Source organism: Culex pipiens, chromosome 1 (genome assembly GCF_016801865.2).
Source record: "Culex pipiens pallens isolate TS chromosome 1, TS_CPP_V2, whole genome shotgun sequence".
NCBI lineage: Eukaryota > Metazoa > Arthropoda > Insecta > Diptera > Culicidae > Culex > Culex pipiens.
The window spans coordinates 46,672,850-46,691,821 of NC_068937.1; the positions used below are offsets into that span (position 1 = coordinate 46,672,850).

Here is an 18,972-nt window from a genome sequence, read left to right on the forward strand (position 1 = left end):
TTGTTTTTTGTTTTTTGTTTTTTGTTTTTTGTTTTTTGTTTTTTGTTTTTTGTTTTTTGTTTTTTGTTTTTTGTTTTTTGTTTTTTGTTTTTTGTTTTTTGTTTTTTGTTTTTTGTTTTTTGTTTTTTGTTTTTTGTTTTTTGTTTTTTGTTTTTTGTTTTTTGTTTTTTGTTTTTTGTTTTTTGTTTTTTGTTTTTTGTTTTTTGTTTTTTGTTTTTTGTTTTTTGTTTTTTGTTTTTTGTTTTTTGTTTTTTGTTTTTTGTTTTTTGTTTTTTGTTTTTTGTTTTTTGTTTTTTGTTTTTTGTTTTTTGTTTTTTGTTTTTTGTTTTTTGTTTTTTGTTTTTTGTTTTTTGTTTTTTGTTTTTTGTTTTTTGTTTTTTGTTTTTTGTTTTTTGTTTTTTGTTTTTTGTTTTTTGTTTTTTGTTTTTTGTTTTTTGTTTTTTGTTTTTTGTTTTTTGTTTTTTGTTTTTTGTTTTTTGTTTTTTGTTTTTTGTTTTTTGTTTTTTGTTTTTTGTTTTTTGTTTTTTGTTTTTTGTTTTTTGTTTTTTGTTTTTTGTTTTTTGTTTTTTGTTTTTTGTTTTTTGTTTTTGTTTTTTGTTTTTTGTTTTTTGTTTTTTGTTTTTTTGTTTTTTGTTTTTTGTTTTTTGTTTTTTGTTTTTTGTTTTTTGTTTTTTGTTTTTTGTTTTTTGTTTTTTGTTTTTTGTTTTTTGTTTTTTGTTTTTTGTTTTTTGTTTTTTGTTTTTTGTTTTTTGTTTTTTGTTTTTTGTTTTTTGTTTTTTGTTTTTTGTTTTTTGTTTTTTTGTTTTTTGTTTTTTGTTTTTTGTTTTTTGTTTTTTGTTTTTTGTTTTTTGTTTTTTGTTTTTTGTTTTTTGTTTTTTGTTTTTTGTTTTTTGTTTTTTGTTTTTTGTTTTTTGTTTTTTGTTTTTTGTTTTTTGTTTTTTGTTTTTTGTTTTTTGTTTTTTGTTTTTTGTTTTTGTGTTTTGTTTTTTGTTTTTTGTTTTTTGTTTTTTGTTTTTTGTTTTTTGTTTTTTGTTTTTTGTTTTTTGTTTTTTGTTTTTTGTTTTTTGTTTTTTGTTTTTTGTTTTTTGTTTTTTGTTTTTTTTTTCTTTTATCATGTAAAATTCTTATTCAGTGTTGAAGTTTCAACCCAGCTTGACTGGATCATATCACACTCCATAAGAACCAGCTGGGACTGCTGAACCGGAAAACCATTTGGCTAATCTCACATTTCCGTTTCTTTTTTCGTCTTTTTTACAGAAAATAAAAGCAAAAAAAAATCCCGAAGGACGATCAAAGCCAGTGAGTGTTTCCTCTCGACGAGTTACGCCAGTCGTTGGCCACCACGAATCCGTCGCCAGAAATAAGTGACTATTTCGCGCAAACGACATTCCGGCTGTGAATCTCGACCGTGGTGATCCGTGCTGGCAACACTGTAATGACCATTGATGGCACCGCCGGCACCGTGCTGAGTGAAAGCCATCAATCTTCAGCGGCGTCATCATCGTCAAAACCGGCACTTCTAATTCAAATCCAACCGCGGAATGGTCCGCTCGCGCCCGTAAGCTGCCCCTCGCTGGCAACACTTGCCCCGCCAAAGCCGCGGCCAGCCTACCTGTACTACCCCCGGCCGGATGATTCCGGCGAGCTTCCCGTCCCGCTGGTGAGGCAACTCAACTGGAGCTTCTACACCGACTGCCAGGACCAAGATTATCCCGAAAGTAGTGGCAGTGTTGCCAGCCGGCGACGGTTGCTGCCCCAGACGGAAGAGGCGCTCCGGTTGCTGCGGGAGATCGATAGCAATATTGCGGCCGTTGGTCCGGGTGTGGAATTTGAAGGCGAAAATGGATTTCGAGCGCTGTTGGTGAGTGGAGTATTACTTCTACTTTTTGCTGTTGTTTTCGAATTGCAGTTTGATTCTGAGAAGAAGGATTTACTTGGAATGGAATGTGCTACTTTGCGATGCAAAGTGGATTTTCTCGGGATTTTGTTTGATGTGCAGAGAAAAGATAGTGTTGGGATATTCGAAAAATTAAATATTGCGGTTTTATGAACAGGAAGTGCTCGACTTTTCTTCATGAATTCATGTTAATTTCCCAAGTAACATTTTTTTCCAAGAGTTCTACAGGAGCTCTTCAAGATAGCTACAGCATATCAGTTTGGACCGCGGTAGGATAAAACTCTCTTCAAGTACTCTTCCAAACTCCTGAAGAAGTTTTGAAGAGAATTTTATCCTACCGCGGTCCAAACTGCTATGCTGTAGCTATCTTGAAGAGCTCTTGTAGAACTCCTGGAAAAAAATTTACTTGGGTTATTTGTATATACTTATTTAAAAGTTATGGTATCAAAACTTAACAACAGGGCTGAAAAGTTCAACTTTTCACAAGAAACGATTGTAAAACCTCAAATCCCTGCCATCTACCAATCATACCGTGACAAAATCCAGATTTCCAGTCAGGTTCGGGCTGAAATCGGACACGGATCAAACAAACGCCCGATAATTGCTAGACCACCTGCTGGGTTCACCCAAAAAAAAGGCCAGTTTGATTCATTTCGACACCACACCCGATTTTGCTGCCCGGAATAGGTTAAACCACCAAATGTTGGTTTTCCGGAAGACCAAACCTTCTGCACTGCCTTCAACACGCTTTCCCCCCAAACATTCAATCAATTTTCCATGAAATAGAGCCCCAAAGTTTACACCACCACCATCATATGGGTGTGTGTGTTTGTGCTCAAACACAAACAGTGTTAAAAGGGTTGACTCAAAGTGTGAGCTGGTTGAAGTCAGCCGGAAAACCCTGCCCCTCGTTGGCACACGTACAACTTTACACACACTAACTCACATAAACGCAGATGATTCATCTCTATTTTATCGATTGTGGCCACCAAACTAAGCTCTGTTATAGGCGGGGTGGGGTTGGGATCAACGATGGGTTCATGGCACAAACGGATTGATCCCCCCCCCCACTCAGTTTAGGGTCGAACAAGATTCAATCAAAGGTGAGTCGGTCTAGGGTCCTCTATGGTGGCCACAATTGATTGGTTGGATTGGTTGCGGGAAGGTTAAGTTGTTTCCTTTGACACTTGAAGTTTAGACAAGAAGTGATTTTTTTTTTCAAGTAACAAGTAAAAGTAAATTTTAGCAACTCCGTCGTGAAACAACTTACTTTTCCTGTCATTCTTGAACGACGACATAGCCTACTTTTCTTTACCAAAAACAACAGAATCGATCACGGAGAGACCGTGCCCAGAAATTTTAACAATTAAAATTGTTGATTTTACTTTCGTAAATTTTAACAAAAACGTACTTGTTACTGCCAATATTCCGTTAAAATAACTAAAATTTAGTATTAATTTAATAACCTGTTTGTTGAAAATGCTAGAGGCAAAAAGCTAACAGATTTCCCGAACTCGAATGAACGTGCTCGACTGTTAGCTTTGGTTTTAGGAAAATCAAAAATTTTGTTGGTTGAATATAATTTACATTTGGTTGAATATTTAAAAGATGAACTTGGGTTTGGTTACGTCTGTCATTTGAAGTCAGGATTCGAACGAGAGCGGTCGATTTGTTGAGTTTGTGTTGTTAATTATGAAGTGAGAGGATGTGAAAGATGAAAATTACACTATTTAGCTAATGTTGAAGTGGCAAATCAAAGTGTTGCAACTGGGGAGGTGGAATTGGTGAGTAGGTTTGTTGATGATTTCTTTGCAGGTGATAAACTATGAAGAGCAAGAGGACGACCTTCGCCATGAGGACCTCCAATGCGAGTGAGTTGAACACGTTATAAGAATGTTTGATGGAACGAGAGGGCAATAGAAGGGAAATGCGGACCGACTCTTCACGGATAGAGCAGCCCGGGCAAATTTAACAAAATGTTGGTTAATCCAAGTAAGTATGGGTTTATTTTCGCACAATAACTTATCTAATGTAATTCTTCTTAGAAAACTGAATCATCAAAAAGCTTCGTGCTTACGACGGATAAAATCTTATTGAACAATTATTTTTTTTTCAGAATCATCAATTATAAAATACATAGAAATGCCATGTGTACGCAACATAAACAACATAAAAAATAGAGATGAATAAAAATATAAAAAAAATAAAAATATATAAAATATATAAAAGAAGATAATTATTATCTTGAAAGTTTTGTTGCAATACGACTGCTCAATAAACTGGTAAGTAAAACTCAAAATATTTTTTTCAGGAATCGGAGTACGTTGAATAAATTGAATCAAATGCAATGAAAGTTTGTTGCCAAAAGTAATTGTTAAATTAATGCAACCTAGCATTATTGATATTTCTTCTTTCCTCAATATAATTTCATTTATTTACGTTCCTTTTTTCAGTTTATAGCCGAAATTAAGAATTTTGTTTTGAATTACTAATAAATTTCACATGTCTATTTGCAGCAAAATGTTCACTTTGGAGAAAATTCTGTGTCCCACCACAAGAAAAATAAATAAACCTGAGACCGTTGTAAATGATGATGACTTATCGGATGATTTCACAGTGCAAAAGCAATCCACATTAACGACCCCCGGGTCTTTTGTGGGCTCTGTTGCAAGTTTCTACTCATTTCTAGGCGTCCGAAGGTTATGTGTGGTGAGTCACTCAAAACCTCTTTTACGCTAATGGACCGACGTTTTACTTCCCCATCCGATAGAAGGCGTGATCGACAATTCTCGTTTCGAAAAATGCCACCGGGTCCGTCTGGGATTGAACCCAGGCCATACTGGGGTGAGAGGCTACCACGCTAACCACTGCGCCACCGGACCCGGATTTCACAGTGATGGTAAGTGAATACAACGCTTAATTTTATACAACATAATAAAAATATAAGCTTAAAACTTTGTGAAAATTTTGCTCGATTTCTATTTTTCAGGAATTCATGTTAAATTATACATCTTTTTTAAATATGTTTAACAAAATTTGTAATATGCTTTTTCATTATTTTTAGTTTAATGCAACGTAATTTTTTAAAACATTAATCACACTTTACATGTTTTATAACAACAGTTAAAAAAAAGTTTTGTTTTGATGCTTTTGAACAGTAACTTAACAACTTCATGCAAAAAAAAAAACAAATAAGTACAAAACGTTAAATTTTTAAGCAGAATAAATGCGAAAATAAAAACACTCAGCATTAATTTCTGAGGCATTATTACAAAATTTACTGCAAATTCATTAAAAATATTGCTAACAACAGCTAATTATTGACTACATGTACGAATATTTTCTGTATTCAAGTAAGACAATAGTTAAAATATAGCTAGAAATTCGGCCCAGCCTATATCGTTAGATAATTAAAGAAAATATATATCAACACTTACATAAATTATGTCTAATTAAGAAATGTTTTGTTATAAAATACTAATAATTTACTGCATGCAAAAATATTTCGGTTGAAACAACGAAAAAAATTGTTGAAAAATAGTTGAAAAACATTTCCCAGCCAGTTTTTAACAGAATATTCCACAAAATTTCAGCTGAAAACAAGAATTTTTTAGTTAATTTTCTGAAAAAAATATTCTAGTAGTCGACTGCTAGAATTTTTGTCGGCCATTTAACCAACAAAAATGGCAATTCCAAGTATTTTTTTAGTTAATTTTAATTACCGGTGGTCAGCAATTTCGGGTTAGCAAAATCAACAATCAACAAAATCAACAATGTGTAAAAATACTAGCTGTGTAAAAATACCATACTTTTAGTTAAATTAACCTAGATTTTCTTAGATTTGCCCCGGTCGGTCTCTCCGTGGAATAGCAATACTTTTCAAAATAAATGCTGAAAAGTTCTACTTTTCAGCACTTTTTTAAAATGTAACACTTTTCAATTTTTTTTTGATTTAAACGATTTATTGACAGAATACATGAAAATTTGACTTAAAATTTCACTCAATGGGTGTTTTTCGGAATTGCAAAAAATGTTGTATGGAACTCGCTGCAAAACTTGATTTTTTCAGCACTCTTCGTATTTATCCAACTCGGTGAACCTCGTTGGATAAATGTACGACTCGTGCTGAAAAAATCCTCTTTTTGCAACTTGTTGCATAAACTACTATTTTCCCATGACCCATGATCGGAGCCGCATTTACAAAGCGGATTCAGTGGCTATTTCTCAACTTAATGTTAACATGTTAAGGTTAATGTTCGCCTTCCCTAAGGTGTCGTGATAAGATCCAACTTGTGATGATACACTGCTTTCCCTTTACTATACAATCAAAACCAGTTGGGTTGGTCCGAGGATTTGAACCCCACTTTACGATGCGCAAGCGTTACCACTAGGCTACGTGGCTCGGTAATTATTTTTCTGGTGATGGTTAATTTCCCATATTATTATTATGTTCGGCAAATGTCCCCCCATCGGAACATCCGCGGGGCCTCCGGCCACTCCAGTCCAGGTGGTGGCCAGTTCCAATGATCGACTCCCGCGACTGGCATGTCTTAGCTGGTCCTTGCCTCCAAGCCATAGCCATCTGCTTCCGAACCTCCAGGTCGTCTGCTACCGGGCCACCAGGCCATCTGCTTCTGATGCGTTCTCGTCGACGTACAGCAATAGAATGAAATTCGCGAAAATTTTGGATTGACACCACGTATAGAAACCTAAGGACAAAGTTCTTTGTCAAAAACGATTTTTGGTCATATATTGGGTTTTTATGATAAAGTTACATATAAACCCAAAATATGACCGAATTTAGATTTTTTGACACTTTGGCTCAATTCTGAGGGCAGAGATATTTAAGTTTAAAATTTGCATATTTTTTAACTAAAAATTGCTGTAACTTTTAACTCTTAAGTCCAAGTTGACCTGTCATAAAATAAAATTGTTTGTTTTTTAGAGCTCTAGAAGTGCCTCCAATATCACTTTTCTCTTTAACTTAACCCTGAATTGCTATGTTGACAAAACTGATTTATGAAGGTTTGCTCAGATGCTTTCTATAAATTTGGTTGTAGAAGGCGTAGATTACGAGATAAAATGTTGGTGTCTTCGACAAAGTTGCTTGGATTGGCAAGCCCAACAACTTTTTAAAAATAAAAAAAAATCCCAAAAATATTCCTAAAAAGTTAGATTTTCTGCATCACTCTAATCGTGAACCACCCTAATTTTCAATCAAATCAAAGGTTGCACCTTTTTATTTGCAACCAATCTTCACCATTTTTCGGAAACTCAATTTTCCACTTAATTTTGCGATCTGGACCATTGTGCAAGGTACGTCAACGAATCGGGCGTCAAATTTTACATTAAAGTCTCTTTGACACAAAATTTCCAAATTATTTCCGTTATCCATTATCCATTATCATTTCAGTTTTATGTTTTATGTTTTATGTTTTATGTTTTATGTTTTATGTTTTATGTTTTATGTTTTATGTTTTATGTTTTATGTTTTATGTTTTATGTTTTATGTTTTATGTTTTATGTTTTATGTTTTATGTTTTATGTTTTATGTTTTATGTTTTATGTTTTATGTTTTATGCTTTATGTTTTATGTTTTATGTTTTATGTTTTATGTTTTATGTTTTATGTTTTATGTTTTATGTTTTATGTTTTATGCTTTATGTTTTATGTTTTATGTTTTATGTTTTATGTTTTATGTTTTATGTTTTATGTTTTATGTTTTATGTTTTATGTTTTATGTTTTATGTTTTATGTTTTATGTTTTATGTTTTATGTTTTATGTTTTATGTTTTATGTTTTATGTTTTATGTTTTATGTTTTATGTTTTATGTTTTATGTTTTATGTTTTATGTTTTATGTTTTATGTTTTATGTTTTATGTTTTATGTTTTATGTTTTATGTTTTATGTTTTATGTTTTATGTTTTATGTTTTATGTTTTATGTTTTATGTTTATGTTTTATGTTTTATGTTTTATGTTTTATGTTTTATGTTTTATGTTTTATGTTTTATGTTTTATGTTTTATGTTTTATGTTTTATGTTTTATGTTTTATGTTTTATGTTTTATGTTTTATGTTTTATGTTTTATGTTTTATGTTTTATGTTTTATGTTTTATGTTTTATGTTTTATGTTTTATGTTTTATGTTTTATGTTTTATGTTTTATGTTTTATGTTTTATGTTTTATGTTTTATGTTTTATGTTTTATGTTTTATGTTTTATGTTTTATGTTTTATGTTTTATGTTTTATGTTTTATGTTTTATGTTTTATGTTTTATGTTTTATGTTTTATGTTTTATGTTTTATGTTTTATGTTTTATGTTTTATGTTTTATGTTTTATGTTTTATGTTTTATGTTTTATGTTTTATGTTTTATGTTTTATGTTTTATGTTTTATGTTTTATGTTTTATGTTTTATGTTTTATGTTTTATGTTTTATGTTTTATGTTTTATGTTTTATGTTTTATGTTTTATGTTTTATGTTTTATGTTTTATGTTTTATGTTTTATGTTTTATGTTTTATGTTTTATGTTTTATGTTTTACGTCTATGTGAATTATAAAATTCACAAGATACAAAAAAAATAGGATTTGATGATTTGAACATTTAATTTTTTTATAAATTTTGAAATTTGAAGGTACAAAAAAAAGAGTAAACCTGGAATTCTGGCAAATGACATTTTGGGAAAAGTAATTCTGCGGATTTGATCAATGTTTTTTTATTTATTGCAACGACAACTACGACGAAGAAAGGAATGTTATCAAAACATTGTCAGGGAAGTAAAATTTATATAATCGACCGAAAACTCATGGCCAGGGGCGCCGACTCTGGGGGGGCAAGGTACTTTTTGCCCCCCTTAAAATTGGGCAGGGGGGCAGCCCATACATTGTGCCCCCCCAGAAATTTTGGAAGAAAAATATTCTTATTTCAAATATTACATAAAAAAAATCACAGAAATAATTGAAAATAATATTTAAAACTGAATTGGAATTGGATAGAATTCTTGTAAGCGAATCTGTAAAAAAGTTCAAAAAAATTTGTTGTGTTCGAAATCGGTGAAATTTTTTGAATAAAATTTTCTGGATTTAGATGCAATTTATTTCTAAATCGACAACGTTTCATCTATACTACTGCGCTCTCTTATGCTAACTAGGTAGGAAAACCAGCAAGCTTAGTACAAGAGCACAGTTACGTAAACTCTTGCCAAAACAATCATCAAGTTTTCAGACGCAACATTCTGCGACTTGCCATTGTAGATCAGGATTTAGCAAAAATGAACTGAAACACTTTTCAAAATTATCATTTGTTGACAGCTTTACATTTAAAAAAAAATGCTGATAAATTCGATATTTTTTGGGTAATTTTAGATAATTTTTTTCTTGAACTCATTTTAAAAAATTGCAAATTTTTGGTCGTATCAAATTGTTATAATGCTTTTTTTTTATTTAATCAAAAACAGTTTGATAAGAAGATACACTTTTTGGTTATTCTTAAATTCTTAAATTCTTAAATTCTTAAATTCTTAAATTCTTAAATTCTTAAATTCTTAAATTCTTTAAATTCTTAAATTCTTAAATTCTTAAATTCTTAAATTCTTAAATTCTTAAATTCTTAAATTCTTAAATTCTTAAATTCTTAAATTCTTAAATTCTTAAATTCTTAAATTCTTAAATTCTTAAATTCTTAAATTCTTAAATTCTTAAATTCTTAAATTCTTAAATTCTTAAATTCTTAAATTCTTAAATTCTTAAATTCTTAAATTCTTAAATTCTTAAATTCTTAAATTCTTAAATTCTTAAATTCTTAAATTCTTAAATTCTTAAATTCTTAAATTCTTAAATTCTTAAATTCTTAAATTCTTAAATTCTTAAATTCTTAAATTCTTAAATTCTTAAATTCTTAAATTCTTAAATTCTTAAATTCTTAAATTCTTAAATTCTTAAATTCTTAAATTCTTAAATTCTTAAATTCTTAAATTCTTAAATTCTTAAATTCTTAAATTCTTAAATTCTTAAATTCTTAAATTCTTAAATTCTTAAATTCTTAAATTCTTAAATTCTTAAATTCTTAAATTCTTAAATTCTTAAATTCTTAAATTCTTAAATTCTTAAATTCTTAAATTCTTAAATTCTTAAATTCTTAAATTCTTAAATTCTTAAATTCTTAAATTCTTAAATTCTTAAATTCTTAAATTCTTAAATTCTTAAATTCTTAAATTCTTAAATTCTTAAATTCTTAAATTCTTAAATTCTTAAATTCTTAAATTCTTAAATTCTTAAATTCTTAAATTCTTAAATTCTTAAATTCTTAAATTCTTAAATTCTTAAATTCTTAAATTCTTAAATTCTTAAATTCTTAAATTCTTAAATTCTTAAATTCTTAAATTCTTAAATTCTTAAATTCTTAAATTCTTAAATTCTTAAATTCTTAAATTCTTAAATTCTTAAATTCTTAAATTCTTAAATTCTTAAATTCTTAAATTCTTAAATTCTTAAATTCTTAAATTCTTAAATTCTTAAATTCTTAAATTCTTAAATTCTTAAATTCTTAAATTCTTAAATTCTTAAATTCTTAAATTCTTAAATTCTTAAATTCTTAAATTCTTAAATTCTTAAATTCTTAAATTCTTAAATTCTTAAATTCTTAAATTCTTAAATTCTTAAATTCTTAAATTCTTAAATTCTTAAATTCTTAAATTCTTAAATTCTTAAATTCTTAAATTCTTAAATTCTTAAATTCTTAAATTCTTAAATTCTTAAATTCTTAAATTCTTAAATTCTTAAATTCTTAAATTCTTAAATTCTTAAATTCTTAAATTCTTAAATTCTTAAATTCTTAAATTCTTAAATTCTTAAATTCTTAAATTCTTAAATTCTTAAATTCTTAAATTCTTAAATTCTTAAATTCTTAAATTCTTAAATTCTTAAATTCTTAAATTCTTAAATTCTTAAATTCTTAAATTCTTAAATTCTTAAATTCTTAAATTCTTAAATTCTTAAATTCTTAAATTCTTAAATTCTTAAATTCTTAAATTCTTAAATTCTTAAATTCTTAAATTCTTAAATTCTTAAATTCTTAAATTCTTAACGGTGCACATCAACCAGAGCTTTTGCACCAAGATTTTGGTTACAGATGTTTTAGTATTTTCGAAACTAGGGAAACAATTGTTATATCTTTTTATTCATCCCTTAAAGTACTGTCTACTAATCGATTTACAACAAAATTTATTTTTACAATCAGATTGTTGCAGGATTGGGTCCATAAGTTTGTCAATTTTGGAATAAGAAGACAACAACTTCCTTGGTTGCTGTGCACCCTTAAATTCATTAATTCTTAACATATAAATTAATGTATCATTATTTTGATATTTTCGATTTTTTTAAACATTGAATTTTATTGTTATTTCCAAATTTCAGATTTTTTAAATTTCTGAATTTCTACTTTTGATTTCTTAAAATGTTTAAGCCATGAGTTTGTTTTAAACCCTAGAGTTTTTTTTAAATTTTGGAATATTGAATTTGGTATATCTGTTATTTTTTTCTACATCACAGATTTAAAAAATTGTTGTTTTTTAATGTGTATTTGCCAATTTCTTAAGTTTTAAATTTTTGCGTTTTACTTTTGTTTTCATTTTTAGAATATTTGTGTTGTTGAATTTTGAATATCTGATTATTTTTATTATGACTGTTACTTCTAGATAATAAGTGAGAATATGCCAATTAGAAGGAATTCGCCTTCCAAACATATAAACAATTCCCCCAGTTATCATTCTCAATCACGTTTTAATAAATTATCTTTTTCGAAAAAAAAGTGGAAGAAACTTAAACATCAAATCGCCACTCTCACCTATCGATTTCGGAAAACAACCGTGCCCCCCCCCCCCCCCCCCAACATTTTGGACTAGTCGGCGCCTCTGCTCATGGCAATGATTTGTTAAAAATAAATAGTTTTCAATCGAAGAAAACACAATGTTCAGATCTCTTTAAAATTTATCCGTTAAATACATGAATTCGCACGAATCTGTTCTTCTTCCTCATCCCTTAAACATAGTAGATAATGTGCCGGAATAAACAAATTAATTAAACAAATTTTAAGCACCAACCAACTTCCATCCCCCCCCCCCCACAATCCTACCCCCAGAGAAAAGGGAAGGTGGCTTTGTTTTGACGTCTGCCGGCCCCCCTCTCCATTTCCCCGTCAAAAAAGGCAGTGAGAATCCGAGGGAAAACTCGGTCCGTCATTAGGTTTTATTGTCCCACCAAATGTGTGTGTGCGTTAGTGTATTCCGGTTTCAAAATTTTGCCGTCGAGACGGAGGGTGTTCCACCCTTAAAACGGAGGTTTCGGCTTTACCAAAGTGTCATCAAAAATCCTTTTAGAGCAACAAACCTCAAAATAAACTGTTGGTAGCTAGTGCAAACGAGAGCGCGGGGAAGGGGTGAGACTGAGCTGGGTTTTTGAGGGGTTGCGTGAAATGGGGCTTAATGGAGTTGAGGAATATGTTTACCCAGCTTAAATTTGGAACCTTGGAAAATTTAATAATCTGACTTGCAGTGAGCTTGGTTCTGTTTGTGTTCAAACCAACCAGTTCAACTACTTTAATATTTTGAGGTTCTTTCTTTCTTTTGTTCAAAAATCCTCGTGTCAAATTACGTAAAATGTCTTTCTTTCCTTGAGCAACTTTCTCAAAACTCACTGATGTGCAAATTTTTGGAAGCAGGTTGCATTCTTCAACAGTGGCGGCTTCAGTAACCGGAAACTTTTCGTCCTGAATCAAGCTGTGGCTCTACACACCTGTGGGGTGGCGCAAAAACAAACACGTTCCACGTGGATTGTTCGGCACTTGTTTGCGCCCTTTTGTGTGCACACGATCTGGGCCACGTGTGTGAGCGGGAGTTCAGGACTCTGGTAGAGAGAAACTTCTCTGGCAGCAGCTGTTGCATGCGCTAGAACGAGCTACTTTAGTCGGTAGTTACCGTTGCGGAAGATTCACGGTGTCAACCTTAATGATTACGAGGAAGCTTTAATGGGCGGAGGAGATGATTTAGCTGGAACAGTTCCTAAAATTTTAAATTTCAACGTAGACCCTACATTGCTTCAACTTAATAATTGTAGTTAACCGGTTGAACAACAGTTTCCTTTGTCAGTTAGGCATCTAACTTTGGTAGTTCGAAATCCAATTACAATATAATATCTTGGAGATTGCTTTTAATCAATCGCGTCATAAATTAAAAATCTGTAACAAATCTGTTGACTTTCGATTCTCCCCCTTCCTCCCAATCTCACCCTCACTCAACTCCACACTCTGTAACAAATCCTACCGAGTGGACGTGCCTCGAATAACTAACAGATTCCACCAGAACGCCATCAAACTGTTAACAACCAGCTACCAACCACGTCGTCGTCGACGGAACGTGCCAACGGAGAACTCCACAACTCTCAATTCCTGTCCAGTTCAATCCTCGGTTCAATCCGAGTTGGTGGTCAGGAAATTGACCAAAATGAACACCGCCACCATTGGGGGCAATATTCGACGCGGGGAAAAAAATAAAGCGAGGTCCCCGCTGATTGACCACTGATTGATGGGGCTTGTTGGAGTCGAAAGGGAGCGCTTTTTTTGTCTATATTTTGACGATTTATGGAAATTGATGCGAGTTTTTTTTGTTGCTTCTATGGACGATTCGAAATAGCCAGTTTGAAATAGATAGAAATTTTTGACAGGGTGTTCACTAAACTGTCGTAAATTTACTGTAATGAAGCAATCACTTTAGAGCAGCGATGGAATGATCATCATCAAAAGAAAATCTTTGGACGTTCATCAAAAGAAAAAAATCCAAAAGGAGCATGGCTCTCCTCTCTCGCGCACGAAACAATCATCTTTTTCACTACTACACTTGCAAATGTAACGTCACACGTCGAAAAATGACCTGTCACATTTTGTAGATGGGCAATGTGTGTAAACAAAGTGAAATAAATATTTTTAAGTGGTGCTGACAAGGAAATTCACAAAATCATCAGCAGATTAATTTTCTTGGAGAATTTCGGGAGCGATTTTTTTTTGCGTGATTTGCCTCCTCTCTCTTTCGCGGGTGAAAAAAGTTCGCAAGCGAAAATGATTTTTTTGCGATTAATCCATCCCTGCTTTAGAGTTTTCTTAAAAAAAAAACACTGAAAGAAAAAACCACGCGAAAACGAAAAATTGATGAAAACCGTTTTTTTATAATTGGATAACTCTCCGGCTACTCACACGAAATCGGAAACAGACCCCTCTTTGATTTGCATGAAACTTTATCCTAAGTGGTAACATTTGTCCCTAATCATGAATCAGAGCTCCATTTTTCAATATTTCGTGACGGAGTGACGGTATGACCCCTTCCATTTTTGAACTTTCGAAAAAATAGGGTTTTTTTCAAAAGTTTACAGCCTGAATAGGTGATGAGATGGAAATTTGGTGTATTTTTCGAAAATACGTTGTTTTGTGAACATTTTGAGTTTTTTCAAATAATGTTGTCATTACATTCGAAATGTATTGAAAAATCCCAATCGTTTGATACCCATATTGTAAAAAACTGAAATTTTGAGTATTTTTTCGAAAATACGTTGTTTTGTGAAAATTTTGAGTATTTATAAAAAAATATTTTGATATTACATTCGAAACGTATGACAAATGCCGATCATTTGATACCCATATTGTAATAACAAAAATTTTGAGTATTTTTTCGAGAAACATTGCATTTTCAAAATACAGGTAAAATAAGTATTTTCGTGAATTTTTGTATGTAATTATAAGCACAATCCCGATTCAAAAGCACTATATCTTTTTGATGTTTTCATGATTTTTCATACGATTATAGCCAATGTCTTCAATATAGCTAAAATCCCATAAGCTCTGTGCTTCAGTTAAGCACTGGGCCTTACTTAACCGAGGCAGCTGAACGAATCAAAACCGGGGCAGTGCAAAACCGGGGCATGACTGTAGATAATGACCAAACAAAGAAATACGGGTCTAATTATTTCGGCTATGGAACCCCAGATCAGGGAAACTTTTTTTCGGATCAAGTTGTTTTCGTAGGGAATTGCTGTAAAGCAAAATCCTACAAAATCGGAAAAAATCTTCAAAAATAACGTTTTGATTCGAAATCCGGACATTTCGAAGCACATATTTATTTACAGCTGGTTAAAAATCAAGTAATAAGTCGGAAATGTAAAAATATCATCATTTTTCATCAGAATTTTAAAATTAAAATAACTTGTTGTTCTTCGAATATCGAATTCTGATAAAAGCTGAATTGAAAATTCGAAATCCGGATGCTCGATTTGGCTTATGAATCGCACAAATTTTGGACTGAAATTTTAGTGAATGTCATTCTTTAGGTCTGCGGTGCTGGGGTCAGCGTGGTTGCCTCTCACCCAATCGGTCTGCGTTCGGTCCCAGACGATCCCGGTGGCATTTTTTGAGACGAGATTTGTCTGATCACGCCTTCCGTCGGACGGGGAAGTAAATGTTGGCCCCGGTCTAAGCTAGGCCGTTAGCTCAGTCCAGGTCGTCTCCTGGGCCATGCCTCGGTGGAGTCGCTGGTAGGCAGTTGGACTCACAATCCAAAGGTCGTCAGTTCGAATCCCGGGGTGGATGGAATCTAAGGTGTAAAAAGAGGTTTGCAATTGCCTCAACAATCAAGCCTTCGAACACCTAGTTTCGAGTAGGAATCTCGCAATCGAGAACGCCAAGGCAATGCTGTAGAGCGAATAATTTGATTTTTTTATTCTTTAGGTCACAAATAAGCAAAAAAAAAAGCAAAACAATCGATATCTTGTAAAAAATGCTAGAATTTAAAGAAATCAGAACCATAAATTTCTGCGTTGCCTTCCTGGTGCTTCGGATGCCCATGACATATTTCAGTGAAATGTTGCACATTTTTGGTAAACTTATATTTTCTTTTTATTTTATTGTTTTGGCTATGACTACAGCAGGAGTGCTCAAAGTTTTCGAATAGCCAAATCGTCGCCGTCGTGCTAACTTGTCGTACGTGCTTTTTGGGCCAAATTGAGTAAGGAACGCCGATTTGTGCCGCTCACATTACCTCATCTTTTGACCTTCACAGATCCCCAAAATTCAATTTCAATCCTGAGATATTCAACGAATTCCGAAAAAACTCCGTGCTTTTTTGTCACTTTACAAATGAAAGTAGTTTCAATCTTGTAGTGCAATCTTGTCACTCCCTGAAAATTGATGTAAGTGCGACAAAGGGCAAAGGGATTTTAGATCAGAACGCGTTTGACGCACGTACAAGTTAGACTACCTTAAACATTTGTAATTATGAAATGAAATGTGAAAAAAATGTTTAGGACGATGCAAATATTTTTCAAAGTATTTCTCCCTCGACTCTGGCCGATTTTTGGGGGCAAAAAATATAATAATTGAAATAACAAGCAACAATTTCAACAGCTCAATGAAAAAAATATTTGAAAGTGCACAATACACCCGTAGAGTTTATCTGGAATCATTAGCTTTCAAAAAATGAAATATCTTATGAAAACAAAGTTTTTAGCGAAAAAAAACTGTTTGTATCGAAAGTTCATTAAAATTCATTTGTTTTTAATTAACTCAAACATGTTAATAATGATTATAAACACAGGGGTATGCATTTTAAATTGATTTCAGTTGACTGTTGACTTTTAATAGTTAACTTATAATTTACAAAATGATTTTTTTATATTTCGTAACCAGCATTTTGGCCACCATCTTGTATTTAAAAACTAACTTAATCCACCTATGTGGTTGATGCCTTCCTCACTCTTTACCAACTATTGGTGATTCGATGGGCTTGGACACAAATTTCACAGGGTTGCCAGATTTACAATGTTTTGGATTCGTTGGAAAGGTGTTTTGATTACCTAGCCAACGGTGGGTCGGATAATGGATCCGGACATAGTTTAAATACATTTGAATTAGATCCGGCTTCAAAAAAGTACATAAATATCTATTAAGTGATCATAACTGGAGACAGGGTTGCCAGATTTACAATGTTTTGGAAAGGTCTTTCTTTGATAATGGATCCGGACATAGATTTAATACATTTAAGTGAGATCCGGCTTCGAAAAAGTACATAAATATCACTTAAGTGGGCATAACTCGAGACAGGGTTGCCAGATTTTCAATGTATTGGACTCGTTGGAAAGGTTTTGCGATTACCCAACCAACGATGTATAACATGACGATATTTGAATCGATTTTCGGTCACTCATCCAACATCCGGATAAATACAAAAACACATTTGTATACATAACTTTTGAACTAAAAATCAAAACTTTATAAAAATCAATAGGTACATATGGGACCTTTAACCAAATCGAATGCAACTGGTTTGACCAAAATCGGTTTAGCCAGTGCTGAGAAAACTCAGTGAGAATTGTGTTCACATACACACACACACACACAGACATTTGTTCAGTTTTCGATTCTGAGTCGATAGGTATACATGAAAGTGGGTCTACGAGCTTTCTGTGAATAGTTCATTTTTAGAGCAGGATTATAGCCTTACCTCAGTGAGGAAGGCAAAATTTTAAATCATTTTACGTTTTTACAATTCCGTCGTGAAACTACATACTTTTCCTGTCTTTCTGAAACGACGAAACAGTCTACTTTTCTCTACAAAAAGTAACAAATTCGAATAGAAACACCTTTCAACATTGTTTTGATTTGAACGGTGACTAAAAACATGGACATTTGACTTACAATTCCATTCAAAGGGTGTTTTTCGAAATTGCACAAAAAAGGATATATGAAACTCGTTGCAAAACTTGATTTTTTTAGTAAGATAAATGTATTATTCGTGCTGGAAAAATCTGCCTTTTGAACTTTTTGCATAAATTACTATTTTTATTGATTCGATTATCGGAATTAAATTTTTTCCAAGGCCTTCGGATAATCAAATCTGAACTGTATTGGACATTAGGACTGACTGCCAGAATGTTGGACATTAGTTGAAAGCTTGTGTTGAAGAGTATTCGGTCCAATGTCGATAATCATAAATTTAGCTGATTTAAAAAATATTATTTAAATTCATGATAATAGATTTTGAACATATTTTCTGTTCTGCTTCTTGTTGCCACCCTGTCCCAGCATCCAAGCCAAAAATAAATGTATCCCTATCAATCAGCAGTTTGTTGGGAAGATATATGTTTTTCCCGCCGATACGATCCGTTCACCATTTTTCTGCCCTCCGTTGCAGAACAACTCAATCTTGTCTTGCCCTTCCGGGGGCCCCGGTTCCCAAATCTCTCTCCCCCCGGAGAAAGATGGGTTCAATTTTGTGCATTTCGCTGACATCGGCAAAATATGGCACGAAACCGGGGTCAGAGGATAATTTATCGTGCCTCGTGCCTTTCCCTCATAAATTCCCGCTCATGACGGTTTCGCGCTCAACAGGATTTAATAGAAAATCAAACTGGCATTCGCCGGGTTGGCTTCGAGCATCTTCGAGAAGGACTTCTTATTCCATTTGCGAGCAGTGAATTTATATGCGGCACGATTTTCAATAAAGTGCATCCCTTCTTGCGTTTCTTCTTGGTGCAGGTTGAACAAATATCACCAAGGTCCTGCCGGTCTAAGGTAGGTACCATGTCGGGAGATTGTTTGCAGAAACGTGCCCCAGTCATAATCTACTTCAGATGGCGCCGCCACCTCTCGAGGGTGGGAGAAGACGGCAGGTCGAGTTGTTCAAGATGTTCAAGTGGCACCTTGAGCAGTGTGGCCAGACTAAATTGAGCTTGGTGGAGTTGGTTACAGGAGCATGGAAGATATTGATGGTGTCTTCATCGAAGTTGGGAGCACATTTTTCTGCTCAGCATATTGAAAGCTTGGAATTTGTGGCATAATCATCAAGCGGTTATGGCATGTAATCATTTAGTGAAATGGAAAATGAGTAACCCGAATCCAGCGTTGATCTTCAAACCGCAACCCAGATCATTTTGATGCCGCGTAATTATTTCCACGTGGAAAATTTGCGCGTAATCCGCACCCAAAAAACCTACACAAACAGCTGTTGCAAAATGTAACTAACCGGTTTCGCCATC

At 32.5% G+C, this 18,972-nt stretch overlaps 1 protein-coding gene across 1 annotated transcript in view; it reads left to right on the forward strand.

Moving 5' to 3' along the window:
- The first annotated feature begins 1,264 nt into the window (after positions 1–1,264).
- Positions 1,265–18,972, forward strand: part of LOC120428374 (uncharacterized) — a 107,866-nt gene continuing 90,158 nt past the window's right edge. Inside the window, exon 1 of the mRNA XM_052707480.1 lies at positions 1,265–1,861. Coding sequence (XP_052563440.1) covers positions 1,436–1,861 — 426 coding nt within the window. The 5' untranslated portion in view covers positions 1,265–1,435. The remainder of the gene's footprint in view (positions 1,862–18,972) is intronic.